The sequence below is a fragment of the Camelus bactrianus genome, chromosome 7 (genome assembly GCF_048773025.1).
Source record: "Camelus bactrianus isolate YW-2024 breed Bactrian camel chromosome 7, ASM4877302v1, whole genome shotgun sequence".
Lineage (NCBI taxonomy): Eukaryota > Metazoa > Chordata > Mammalia > Artiodactyla > Camelidae > Camelus > Camelus bactrianus.
Window position 1 is genome coordinate 3,909,386 of NC_133545.1, and position 14,614 is coordinate 3,923,999.

Sequence of the window (14,614 nt, forward strand, 5' to 3'; positions counted from 1 at the left end):
ACCTGCGGAAATGCAGCCTGAAGAGGGCGACGGACTGAATGTGCGCCCACCTTCAACGGCAGGGACGAGCGTAAGAAAGGGAGCGTTTCCGGAAAAGGCGCCAAACGGCCAGTTTTATTAACTAAAATTTTTTCTGCAAAGTATTAACACACTCTCTGGAACTTAAATTTTCCTTGATTTTTTATCACCAATGACCATCAGAAGCACAATGATCATTTCTCTTCAGTTCATAGTAAAATAAACGTAATTACTTCAAAGTAAAAAAAAAAAAAAAATCCTTTTTAGAGACCTCAGCTTCTGTCACTTAAGCCAGCCTACCAAGCGCAAGACGAGAGACAGCCTCCATCAGCAATCTCAGGCGAAGGCGGCCCTCCCGGGGGTCCCAGGAGGCCAGGTGCCCCAGACTCTGTCCTCCGGACCACTGGGGCCGAGAGGTGCTACCGTTTCAGGGGCTGCGGGGTAGACACGAATCTGCTTTTCACTTCTCTGCTGTGACACACACTCAGAAGCTGCTGTTTGCATTAAGCCACAGTTCACTTACGAGCATGACTGAGCACTTTCTGTTGGTCTCCAGGGGGTCACTGGTTCGAGTCCTGTGTAATCCAGCAAGCTTGACACTGTGTGGTGGACAGACTGGACCTGAGGTCACCATCAGTCACTTCTCACCGTGTGTCACCAAGAGGACCTGGGCATGGCAGGGCAGGGGGGTGGGGGAGGTGAAGTGGTTGGCCTAAAGGTCTGTAGCTTTGTCTGCCCCACAAATCCATCTCTAATATTGGGGAGAGAACACCATGTCCATTTCCTGTTCTGGTCAAACTGGCAACAGGCATCTCCTCTGGCTAAGGATTGAATGGGTATAATTCCAGTATTGACAGCCCAGGGCTTTCTAGAGTAGCCCACTGGAATGGTAGAGTTTAAGATTTAAGAAAAAATATATATGCTTAAAAATGTATATACCTTTGTATGAATGTATCAGTGATTTTTCTAAGAAAAAAAACAAAAGCCCTGAAAACCTAACCAGAGTGTGGTTATTAAGCCCTACTGACATCATGATTGCATCTCCAAGCAGCTAATTCCCTAATGTCTCGTTGTGAAATCAGGCACCTCCTTTACTACGCCACGAATCTAACAACTTCTCAGGGTGCTGGCAACAACAAACTTAGTACCCATATTACGATGAGTGGTTTGGTGATTACCACTAAATTACAGAGGACGCTCCCTCCTGGAAACGACGCTGTCCACAGGCTCAGCACGAGTGCTGTCAGCTCTTCTAAAGTTACTCAACTGTAACTCAACCCAGATGTGAATGGCGTATCTCCCGAAAGTTGATGGTGCTATAATCTTTGCCATTAGGGGACGTTTAAGTTACACACACTGTTGTAACAACATTCCCAAACTCTAATTCAGAGCACTGTAATTGTATCACACAATGATGTTTTGATTACCTATAAAGTTTAATTTATCACAGATATAAGAGCTAATGAACAAATGGTAAAACGTATCAATTCAGCTCAAGAAAATGCATAATCAGAAATGCGGGTTCAGTTTACTCTCCTAATTAAGATGAGACATGCCAGTGGAAAATACCAATTAGTCATTTGCACCTTTATAGCTCACAAGCCCCCTTCTCCTGGCAGCTTATTTCTAATTACTATTCAGAGCCCCTTCTCTACACTGTGTTGTATCCTAAGTTCTTCTTTAGTGAACACCACTGATTATGGACACATTTCAGGAGCTCTTTTCCACAAAAAAACTAAAGCACAGTGCTAAGAAGAAAGAAGAACACTTACTACTTCTAAATTCAGCTGGGGAAATTGCCTTTCGGTTTTAAAACTGAAAACTAACTGCACTCACTGGCCATGTATTCTACTATACTAACCCCCTAAAGCCCACTCCCCACCTGCACCTGAAGGCCGCAGTACCTGGCTGCTCTGATTTCTGGGGCCCTCCTCACACTGCTTGTGAGCCTTGCCCGCTGTTTTGCAGGGTAAGGCACAACCTTTCTCCAGCTCTTCCCCGGGGGTCTGTGTGGTGGACAGTGTTCCTAAGAGAAAGCTCCGGAGCGGCCCTCACGTCCCGCCGACTTCCCCCCTCCTCCCCACATCTGCTCAGACTCTAGAGAAAAGGTGTAGCTCTTGGCTGAAACTTCCAGGCACGGCTGCGCAAGCTGATCACCCAGTCCTCTGTGTAGGACCTCTTTCCGTGCCTGAGGACTTCGTGCCCCAGAGAAAGAGCACATCTCTGCACCCAGCCCCGCCTTGGAGGCCCTTACCCCATGCTCCCTTCCACTCCAGGCACGCGGGGCGTTTAACTGCCATTTCAACCCCCTTCTGGAAGGCCTCACCCTCCACCTGGCGGGGGTCCATGCACTCTTGTGGTCTCAGCTGACCATCACCTGCTGGAGAAGCCATGACACCATCCCCCTGCTCACCCACAGCCTCACCAGGGCCCCACGGTATGTCTCAGTGCACCCCACGTCTCTACCACCTGCTAACATCCAGCTCTCCCCCTAGAAAGGAAACCACTCGGACTGTCAGACCAGGGCTCACAGGCGCTTAGCAAATGTGTGTTGGTAGAATGGGGACTTCACACGGTACCCAGAACCCAGCAAGCATTCAACAAATGATGGCTTTTACTAGTTTAAAAAAACAAAAACCTGAGACAATCACATAAACCCAGAGGGTGTGGGTCTACAGACTACAGTCTGGGAGGTGCCGCGAGAGCCGGACCACAGCCTGGTACCCGGGGTCCTTCACATCACAATGTCCCCATCACCTCCGATCTCATCTTCCAGACACTCATCTTCTGAGTCACCCAATAACACAGGATCCTAGTGGCGCATATCCCCACCACCTCAGTAGGTGAAGGGAAGGACATGGAAAGTGACTGACACTAACAAGGACCAGTAACAAGCCCACGCCGGACGCCGGAGTCCGAAGGCAGGACTTCAGGCACCGGTTCTCTGCTCATCCCCGAGCTCGGCCACGCTGTGTCGTGAACAAGGGACACAGAGTGCACCCGTCAGAACCCCTTCCTATCTGGTCACCACAGCCAAATAAACTAGAAGCACGAGGAACATTACTCAAGGCCAAAGTATGTCTGATGGAAAACTATTAATAATTTACCTGCAGTAAGTGTTAGGATAGCCAGGAGTGAATTAAATGGAGATCTGATCAATTCTTACTGCCGATCTGACCGTTTAATATTGAAAATAGAACCAATCCTGTATCATTTAAATTTCATTTGACATCATAAACTCTTAGGTTTGTAACTTTTAATTTTTAGTAATTTATAGCTATACTCATTTCATTAAAAAAATTTCTGAAAGTCTCGGTAGCAGATACTATTGGCTTACATATTTATATATATGATTGTACATACACACGTACGACCAAAAATGAAGCCACATCCCAAGCAAAACACAAAAGGGTAAAAAACTAAGAAGTCAGCCTGCAGAGAACAAACAGCTGCTTAATCATGAGACATAACACAGGGCAGAAAGAACAGATATTTTAACATTAGAAAAGTCCTGTGGGAGGGTATGGCTCAGTGGCAGTGTGCTCAGCACGCAGAAGGTCCTGGGTTCAATCCCCAGTACCTCCACTAAAAATAAATAAATACACGAACTTAATTACCTCCCCACCAAACCGAAGAAGAAGAAAGAATCCTCCCATGATACCAACGTCAAACTGTAGTTTTTTCTCCTTCTGAACAACATTTCTTTCCACCTGACCAAGTGCAATTGATGTAATCGCCAGTTCGAACCCCACACAATTCTTCTGCCCGTCAATCTATATTTCTATTTAAGAAGCCTGACAGTTACTTTTAAAAGAAACATTGTGGAATATTCTTCAATTAAGTAAAGAATTGTTTAATAGATAAATAATCTTAATGGGGCTCTCTCGTGGTTTTAAATAAGCTGTGCACTTAATTAACCTTGCAAACTTGCTTGGCACAATCATACTTTTTACAAATGAGATAGAATAAAAACGGAATTAATCACAAAATTATCGGTACCTCAGTCACACCAGAGCTCATCATTCATGTTAGTTAAGCTGGAGAATGAACTGCCTAATACTACCATAAAATACACTTATGTCTTCGAGATTTCTACAGTGTCATTTCCGCCACTGGGCCCTCTCGTCAGCTGCACTGCAGACGGTAACACGGTGTGGGGGGGGGGGGCTGGATGTGCTGCAGCACTGCCCACCCACCTTCCAGGTACACAGAACACCTACTGGGGCCACAACTTAAGAGCTAGATTTCTTTTTTTTTTTTTTTTCAGAAACCTACTAAGTTTTTAACAGCTTTATTGAGATGTAACTCACACACCACAAAATTCACCCATTTAGTTCATATAATTCAGTGGCTTTTAGTGTGTTCACAGAGTTGTGCAACCCTCACTACAATCAATTTCGGACACTTTACTCACCCCAGAATGAAACCCCATACCTACTGGTAGTTACTCATTTCCTCCCAACCTTCCCCCGCCTCCAGCCCTCCCCCAGGCCATCACTGATCTATTTGATATTGTTGCCGCAAAACCGGCCTCTGCACCCCAAAAGCCAGACTGAGACCCGGAGGCAGAGTTTCGGGAGAAAAAGAACAGCTTTGTTGCTTTGCCAGGCAGAGGGGAGTCGCCGCAGGCAAATGCCTCAGGGACTGTGAATCCATCTCGGGCTTGGGGTCTTGAGGTTTTACAGAAAAACTGGAAAAACTGGAACAGAAAAGGTGACTAACAATCAGGGTGCTTTACAGGGTGCTGCTACCTTCCTCTCAACCTCAGTGAATCTTTCTGACGTCAGGCGGGAAGTCCAGAGGGTCTGTCCATTCTTCCGAGATTACCGGCCCATTACCTCCTTCCTGGAGCACAGCGTCTGGGCTAAAACTACTGAATGTCAGGAGAAAGTCTGGGGGTGTTTAGAGCAAAAGCAGTAAGGGAGAGAGAGCAAATCACAGGACTTCTTAGTCAGGAACAATCAGCAAGCAGGGTTATCATCGGGGGGCTGGTCTGCTTCCTGCTCCTTCACTGTAGGAGCTAGATTCTACATCATTAAAAATCTTAAGGCAATGATACTCACCATCTCAGACACCCCAAACCCCGCTGTCATCTAAGGTTACCCAGACACACAACACTGCTCAGCACGCAGCACACACAGTCTGGAAAAAACCAGGTATGCAGTCCTCGTGTGAGCAGAAATCTAGCTCAGTATTCAGTGGGCACCCATCACGTGCCAGGCGCTGCAAAGGTCCTAGAGGCTCAGCAGTCAGTCTCCTGTTTGCAAGAGCCTCAGTACGGTGAGGGGTCGCTGTTCTCTCTATGTCCACAGGAGTGACTGCAAGTGCTCACTTTAGATCAAATAACGACTTCCCTGCCTCCTAGCTGTGTGATCTTGAGCGCGTTATTAAGTCTCTTAGAGCCACAGGTCCCTATCTGGAAAATGGGGGGATGACAGTAATGCCAATTTCTTAGGCTGTTGGGATTAAACAAGGTCACGCGCAGTCAGCACTCGGCAAAGGTTCCCACGCACTCGGCAAAGGTTCCCACACACTCCGCCGGCAGCCACTCCCCACACGGACACAGCAGTTTGGCAACTAGATCACAGTCTCACACTCATCTCCAAGGCCCCATCCACACCCAGAAGCTGCCAGCACCACCAACCGAGCCAACACTCTCATCTCAAAATTCCCTAAATTCTTCGATTCCAATGAATTCGACCTGTACACAACGCCCACTTCAGTGATCCTGTTGACTGAGAAGGGCGCCCCCTCTGAGATCTTCCCTATGACCCCACCTCCCAACCTCCAGTCCTCTCTTCCTTTGACTCCCACCCTACCAGGACTTCTCAGACACTTCAAGGACAGAGAAGCCCAGGACACTTGCCCTGTCACCACACTTGCCTGGCAAAACCCCAGCCCGAGGAGGTCAACTCATGGCTTCCTTCGCTCGTCCCCCGGGCTGCACGGATGCTCCACGGGAGGGGGTCCCCCAGCCACGTGGATCTGTCCCACTGCAGCTCCTGGTGCTGCCCGGGCTTCTCCTCCCTCTGCTCGCCTCTGGGCCACATCACGTCCCGCCTCCGCCAGGACCTCGACCTTCAACCTCCCTCGCGTGTTCCTTCCCGTACCCTTCACACATGTGGGAAGAAACCCTAAGCCTCCGAGCTTTAGCCCAGCCGAGGCTAGAAGACTAGTGAACGCAGAGCGGGAGCCCGGAGGAGCAGTGGCGGAGCTCCCGGGGTAAACCCTGAGGGGTCCCCACAGGTGGACAGCAGCCCTGCACCAGCTCCACATCTCGTGAGAAGTCACCAGGTGCCCTCCCAGCAGAGCGTCCCTGCGCACTCTCGTCATCACAGAGCTGAGCTGGTGTCTCTGGCTGTCAAACAGCATGAAGCAACTCATACTACTTAAAAGTTTACCAGTCCTGAAGCTACTGACTTGGAATTTTAGAATGTGTTTTGTGAAGAGTGTGCCTTTGCTGGAATGTTTTTTGTAGAAAACTGTCCCCTGAGAGTTGTGAGCGTTTTCACCACGGAGGGTCTGACCCACCAGTTCGGGCAGCACTTCAGGCATCGCCGCCGCGTGAGCTGCTGCTCAGTCTGGAGGAAGCGTGCGCGTGGGTTTCCTTACGGTCACTCACATGTAAGCGTTTCTCCTCTTTACAGAATGACTAACGCACACTGCAGAATCACGTCTCATTTCTACACATAGTCTCTGGCAGGTTTATTGAGAAAACAAAAAAAAATATGACTCCCTTCTACTAACAGCACTAGGGCCATAGCAATTCTCGGGCAGATAAGGAAACAGAGAAAAAGAAATCGTTTGCTTAAGGAACAGTTAGAATTCAGAGACAGATCTTTCAGATTCAAAAGCCCTTCCTTCCGCTCCCCGGGGATTCCAGGCCCAGCTGCAGACTGGCATCACCTACGGGGTGAGAAACAGACAGTGAAACACAAAGGCCGTCTCTAGTCCCGCCCACCACCCCCCCCCCTGCTTCTGACGCACTGATGGGGACGGCTCTCAGCTCACACCAGCCACGTTCCCTTGTGTCACTCTGTCCCATCAATTCTGTGTTAAAACAAGACCCTCGGATGAAGATCCTGCAAGATGAGAGACAAAAATACAGTCTCGAACATAATCTTATCCAGACAAGGGCCACGGAAGGTTTAGAAGTTCTGTGGTTGAAGAACGGGTTACATTAGTTGCAGTTTAGCCAATGCTGGGAACACTGGACCCCTGACACGGGGTCACTGGAGGAGCTGCTGCAAACAGCAGGTGAGCATGCTGCTCAGAAGCTCAGGGCTGGTACCAGCACACAGGAGCACGTCACTGGGCATCTGCGGGAAATGCACCTGCTGACCGAGTCCCCCACAGTGTAGAAACAAGGCGTGAGCACAGAGCACAGTGAGGCTGGGGAGGCCCAGGGCCCCGTGGGGAGCCTGGGAGGAACCCCCACAGGTCCTGGGGTCCCTGAGCAGAAGAGGAAGATGGCGAGCGCGGTGCAGAGGGAACTACTCTTGCTAACGCGTGGAGGACAAACTGATGGCCGAGCGTGTGTGACACCGCGGCTGGAAGGCCAGGAGGAAGCAGAACAGTCCCGGGACCCTGAGTAGCGCAAACCCCAGAGGGAAAGCAGAGACAAGTCTGTTTGGACAAAAGAAAAACCAAGGGGTCTGAGACTCTCCACCGAGGTGCTAGTGGGTCTGGGGACACTGACCATCAGGAAAAAGGGTGACCCCAGGCACAGGAAGCTCAGGTTTTACCATACTGAGAGGAGGGTTTACTTTTCCCAAACTTCCTCCTAACCTTAAATATGACCAAATGTTTCTTTACAAAGGCAAATTTTCAGGGGGATAGGGGTAAACTTCAGGGGTAGACCATGTGCTCAGCATGCACAGGTCCTGGGTTCAACCTCCAGTACCTCCATCAAAAATAATTAGAAGAAAAAAAAATTAAAACCAAAGGCAGATTTTGAGAGTAAAATATACTTTATATCTTAGAAGAAATACCATAATAACAGTTTAAAAAGTATTACAAGAAGAATGGGATAAAACTGAATCTCTTAATTTAGCAAATGACCTTTGGACCCAGCAATCTACTCAGTCAGAGTAGTTACTAGAAGCTTAAAGTCATGAATTCTGAATCCCTAGGAAGGGAGGCTGGACACCACTAGGCTCCCCCAGCTCCCCCAGCTCCCCCACAGCACTTCCAGCGCAGGCGGGCACTCCTCGCCACTCCAGGAGACTTCCTCCGACAGACCTGGTGTCAACCATCAAGTCCACACCGATGTGCAACAAACGCCACTATTCTTTCATCGTTTGGGCATGAAGGGGGAAACCAAAGACCACCACAGCACAACAGGAAATCTTCATAAAGAGTCTAACTGCTTTTATTACAATGTAGTAGTTCATCCAACTCACCAACGGCAAACCGGCAAACTGGCATCTTCTATAAAACAGTTCCAGAAAGTTCGAACAAGAAAAGGAAAAGACACATTGTCTGTAATAATTCTCATACAATGCTGCTTAGTGTTTAAACTTCGGATCACGCTGGTAAGTGTGATCACTTCCTAGCAAACATGTGGCAAAGACATTTGCTCTGTTTTGTCTGCCTACAAGCATCAGGACATGCCTCACAATTAGTAATGTTTTGTTACAACTTCCAGGACACCGAGATCTACTCGTGCTCAGACCGGCCAGTTGTACCAAATACCATAAATACAAAATGACTGGAAATATAAACATCAATTTGTATTTCAAGTTTGTAACATTTTATTTACAAAAATAGTCTGGGAGGAAAAGGGTTCGCAGCCCCATACTCTGCCCTGGGGGAGGGGGACGGTACTATTTTGCGCCACATTCTAGGTTTTTTCCTAACAATTTTGAGAGTCGGGGTTGAATTCTTTCTGAATTGTACTTGTGAACTAGAAGCTCCGGGGGAGGCGGCCGCGGGGGGCGGGCGGGCATGGAACAGGGCACGGAGATGGCTTTTACTGAATGGACTCCGGGCGCCTCATGCACTGGGCGGCAACACGAGCACGCTCTGACACCAACACCACACGCACTATGTACAGGACCACGGCGTCTCCGGTCGGGAAGGACACTTGGCGCCGATGCGACACTCCCAGACGGTGGTGTCCACGCCGACGCTAGGACATGACCCCGAAGACGGGGCTGTGGCGGCAGACGCTGGGGCCGTGCTCCTCGTAGTCCTTCTTGGTGTGGCACACCTGGAAGAACTCGGGCTGCGGAGGCGACAACCAGAGGGAGAGTGACCGCGCCGGGAGCGGACGGGACTAAACCCCGAGTGAGCAAATGGCTCTCCTGACCCAAACCCCTTCTCCACCCGGCCTGCCACAAACTCTGACCTCTCCAAGGACCTCAACTACTTAACAGGAGTTGACTTCATTTTTTAAAAATTTATACAGTCTCTCCTTGTGCTCGCCCAAAATTAGTGGTTCGTTAGCTAGTCACAAATTGGAGGAGAAAAATTTCTAATTACTTGGAAAAAGCACTAGAATTAACGACTAATGCAAGATGTTTGGGTTATTTCCGGTTCCCTCATCCGTATTACCTGTAACCCCTAACTGGCAGGGGGTGCGATGTAAAGGATAACTGAAATATCTTTCCTATCTGGCAGAATTAAGTGTGCGGCTGTTTAGAGCCACACCAGTCGGCACACACACAGCCTAACCTGCGTGCAGGTGGCACACACATGACAACAGGGCAGCCGGGACAAGCACTCACGGTCGAAGCGAGCATGGAGCCCCCGAACCACACAGCGTAGCGCTGCATGTGGTGCGTTACCACCTGGACCTCCACGGGCTTCGGCTGGAAGAGGAAGAGGTGCGGGTTTACTCACCAGCGCGGACGGATGGACGGACAGACGCGTCCGACACCTTTCTGCGGACAGGAGGCACCCCTCCCACCCTGAGGTCCAAGCATCCCTGCTCTGTGGCGGCATTAGCCCTGCTCTGCCTCCAGAGGAAGATTCTCAGCTGATCCTGCTGCCAAACCCCCCTGCCCCGGGCCCAGCCATGCACAGAACAAAGTACAGAAGTCAAGGGTTACCAGGGGGTGGGTGTAGCTCACGTGGTACCCAGCATACCTCCACCAGTACCTCCACCAAAAGAAATAAATAGATATACCTAATTATCTACCCCCTAAAAAAAAAAATTAAAACAACAGAAGTCAAGGGTTACCTTTACCTAGAGGCATTTTAAAAAGTAAAACATCCAAGTAACTAATTCAACTGATTATTTTTTACTAAACAAATGAGATGTCTTAGCATTTAGAGATAATTCAAAAAAAAAAAAAACTAGATGTCCTTAAAATATTATAAGAAATTACATTTTGCCAACAGTGTGATTCCACCAGGTGAGTCGGACGTGCAGGTTTGCTGCCACTCACCTTTCACGAGGCCCAGCCTCGCTTAGAGCTCGAGGAGAATCAGCAGCTAGTTAAGAATGGTCATCTTGGAGGAACACATGCAGCTCTGCTGACATGAGCTATTTTAGTTTAATAAGGATGTTTCCAAAGGACAGTCAACGATCCTCTGGGTAAACTGACTCCCTCTCCCGGGATACTGGTCGTTACCCACAAGCTGCCCTCCCAAAGGGCAGAGAGACTGCTGGCACATCAGTCCTCACTGCACACCGGGGACGAGTGCAGGCAACGAGCCTCTGGACGCAGTTTCACAGGGTGGCTGAGAAAGAGCTTCAGGCCCCTTGTGCTCCACGCCACCCAGCCGAGCGAGGCCCCTGCAGCTCTGGGCGGGAGGAAGCGGGGCAGCTGGGCGCAGAGGCCCACCTGAGAGCCTGCCCCCACCCCCGGGCCCCAACCTTTATTCTGCCGCCACTGAGCTCCTCGCTGAGTTTCAGTCTGGCGTCCACCACCCTCTTTAGATCTCTCTGCAGTCGGCGTCCAAAATCCCTGAACATTGTCGAGCCTCCAGAAAGAACGACGTTCTAAAAGACACAAAGCAGAGTTTCCTGTTCCGGGGTCCCACCCACAACAAAAGCCCCACACGCCCAACCACTGGTCTGAACAACACACTTCAACCTACACGGAGAGATAATAACCGAAGCAAGGTTAATGCTATCAAAGCATAAACTGTATTTTTTTTCTTGAGTCACAAATTCTTCAATCAGTGCTTTTCCTCAATTGTAACCAAGTGAAAGCATAGAGCAAGTCTGTTCCCACGTGCTCCCTCTGGACAGTGCGAAGCTCTGCAAGGTCCAGGAGGCCAAAACAAACTGTATAAATCGACAAATGAGTTGTTATAATAAAAATCTAAGGCCAAACACTTGATCTTTTAACTGTTTTGCCTTAGTGATCACTGGGGGCAGCCTTCCAACCCACCCCCAGGCCTTACCAGCAGGGCTTGCTGGGGGTTGGGGGAGGGGGCACGTCCGAGTGAGCGGGGACACCCCTGCCGCCCGACCCTCCACCCCGCTGAGACGCGAGACGCGGCCCAGCGGCCACGCGGGAGCCAGTGTGTGGACGGGGTGGGGGAGCTGCATAACCCTCTCACCAGCCTCTGGTGAGAGGTAAAGCCACATCTTCCAGGCTGCAGGATATTACTTAGGATGATGAAAGTGAAGTTAAGTGTATTCTGACTTCACCTTCTTACAGAAAATATGACTTGAGAAAACCAGAGAAGAAAATCGAGCAACTCTTCACAGAGCCAAGAAAGCTCTCCTTCGAGCCCACCCCCGGCAGCCTGGAGCCCCCTGACTGCCCGGGTCAGGACTCCTCCGGGAAGCTGTGTCTGTGTCTGAACGGTAAATCCCTCACCAAGCCTGCGGGTCTGGGGAAACACGCCTCCTGGCCCCAGTGACCAGGTGACAGGTGAGCAGATGAGAAGGGTCCTCCCCAGCCTCCTACTGCCCCTCCCAGCCAGCGCTGAGCAGGAAGGGACCGTCCTCCTTCCTTGTGAACCCCCCACTCAGACTCGGGATTAGCAGGTGACATCGGGGGAGCAGAAAGGCAGCAGGACCATGAGGACCCAGTGATGCTGTGTCCACTGGGGACCCACGCCCCACCCCCCAGTGTCTGCAGGGAGCAGTTTCACCTCCGTGACCTGCTGACTGTGGGTCAAGTGGAACAAGCTCTCCAGCTGCGGAGCTGGAGACACGTGTCGGCGCCGGAGCCTCCACAAGGCCTCCGGCGGGACGAACGTGTCCCACTGTCTCCGAGAGTCTCAAGCGCAGCCTGTTTTAAGGCAGGCTCTGGGCTTGGTCTTTAGGGCCGGGAACGGAGGGTGGGTCTGAGCTAAACCTTCCCTGGCTCTTCCCAGCGGGGGAGGCTCCGCGGGTGCCCAGAGCCCCGACCGACAGCCTGTGGCTGCCCCCACCCAGGAAAGCAGCGCTACCCACGAGAGCCCCCAGAACGTCTAATGGCAGAAAAGCACCCAGGGAAGGCCGCCTGCCACCAGGACCGGGCGCGCACCCGCGTGCCCGTTCCCTGTGTACCGACCTGTCTGCTGCCACCCGTCCCGGCTCTCCAGGGAGGGTCTCCCACCAACACCCCTCCCCACGCTGACCACCAGGCGTCTATCACTTCTTAACTGCAAACCTAGATCTTTCAGGTAGCATCCTGCCCCAGGACCAACGCCACGGATAATCACTGCCACACCGCCGCCGGCGGAGAAACATCTCAGAAATAACAAGCGAGGGTTCGGTGCCTGTCAGAGTCCAGGGGCCGCGCACGGCTGCTGCAGTTATGAAAGCACCCCCTCAGGGCACCCCACTCACTGACTGCATCCTCGCATCCTGACAGGGCCGGCGGGAAGGTGGGCAGCACCAAGCCCCTGGCAGGTCAGACGGCCATCTTAAATAAGGTAAAACAAGGTGATCCCATCCCTGTCTTCTTGAAGACTGGTCTCTTCACCTGGTAACACCTGCACATAAACTGCATACCTGTTTGCTCCTAAAAATCACAATTTAAATGCATCCTCGTCATCGTATCTTAAAAGAAGCCTCAGAAAACAAGTCTCAACTTCATAAACTTGTATTAATACAAAACCTTTCTCTAATCCTTCACTGCCATTCCAATTCTGTCACCTGCTCCAGGAACATTCTTTACAGCATCTTTCTCTCCGGCCCAGGACACAGTCTTGGGTCAGTTATTGCAATTATTGTCATATCTCTGTAATGGGTTTTTTAATTAGAAATTAATTCACCAGAGTATGAAAATGAATGTTCATCATGATACTTCAGAAGCACTGCAAGATCTTGAGTTGCCTTCGAAGACATAACATACAAGGTTCACTTTTTTCATTCATTCACACAATAAAAACAGTGCTGTGTACATGTTAAAACAATTACAGACAAAACTGCCAAGGTACTTCAGCAGGGAAAGATGCTGAACAATTAGCATCCGTGGCGGGATGAACATTTACTTACTGCCTTACTTCACACACACAACTTAACTCAATATGGATCATAAGTTTAAACGTACAGGCTAAAACTTACAGAACTTCCAGAAGAAGATATTTTCTTAAAATCTTCATGACTCTGACATAGGCAAAGGTGTCTTTGATAGGATACAAAAAGCATGAACCATAAAAATAAAAATGGATACACTGGACTTCATAAAATGAAAACTGTTCTTCAAAAGATATCACTAAGAAAATGAAAAGACGAGCCACAGACTAGGAAAAAGCACTTACACACCTAACGAAGGACTTTGTCCAGAATATAAAAAGTACCCTTACAACTCAGTAAGATAAAGAAGCCAACAAAATATGGGTGAAAGATTCAGAGACATGTCACAAAAGAAGACACAAAGTGACCACTACGTGCCTGACAAGACAGTCAACAGCATTTGCAATCAGGACCATACAAATTACAGCCATTACACACCAACTTCAGGTTAAAATATGAACAAATGAAATTCTTGTACATCGTTGGTGGGGGTGAAAATGGTATGACCACTGTGGGAAAAGTTCAGGAGTTCTAACTAAGTCAGACACACACTTGCCATAGGACAAAGCAACTGCGTGCCTAAGTACCCACCCAAGGGAATAAAACATATACCCACACAGACTGTACCCAAATGTTCACAGCAGGTTTTCTGAAGCAGCCAAAAACTGGAAACAGCCCACATTCCCATCAGTGGGCACACTGGCAACTCCACACTGCAGACACCACTCGGCACTAGAGAGGAATGAACTACGTCACCGGCAACTCGAAAACATGAACTGAGGAAAAGGAGTCAGAAACAGAGAACTCGCTGCACGAGTCCATGTCTGCGAGACTCCGGGGGTTCGTGTCTCACCTGTGCTCCCGGGAGACAGACCAGCTCCCCGGGGCTGGGGCTGAGGGCAGGGGGCCTCTCGCAGGTGACGGTTCTGTCCTGTGTCTGAGCTGTGGTGGTGGCTACATGGCTTTGTAAACGTGTCAAAGCTCTTCAAACTGTACACTTAAAGCGGATGCGGTTTATTGTATGTAATTATATCTCAAAGCTGCATTTTTAAAACAGGGCGATATAACAAAGTGGTGGAGGGAGGGCTACTTTGGAGTTGGGGCCTCACTGAAGAGGCTGCAGGAGCTGAGACTTGGCAGGAAGGAAGCTGGACGAGGGGCCCCCTGCACACTCACTTCCAGGCGACA

General features: G+C 49.8%; 1 protein-coding gene across 12 annotated transcripts in view; it reads right to left on the reverse strand.

Annotated features, from left to right (window-relative positions):
• ACTR3B (actin related protein 3B) overlaps window positions 1-14,614 on the reverse strand; it is a 169,984-nt gene that overhangs the window by 99,523 nt on the left and 55,847 nt on the right. For 3 of the 12 annotated variants that reach the window (XM_074366698.1, XM_074366693.1, XM_045514878.2), the window contains 2 exons: window positions 10,841-10,966; window positions 8,366-9,830 (listed from right to left, as the gene is read on the reverse strand). The exons of 7 other annotated variants lie outside the window; for them this stretch is intronic. In XM_074366698.1, coding sequence (XP_074222799.1) covers window positions 9,642-9,830; window positions 10,841-10,966 — 315 coding nt within the window. In that variant the 3' untranslated portion in view covers window positions 8,366-9,641. Of the gene's footprint in view, window positions 1-8,365; window positions 9,831-10,833; window positions 10,967-14,614 lie in introns of those variants that run through there. 2 more of the 12 variants (XM_074366694.1, XR_012507986.1) reach the window with 2 other exon arrangements.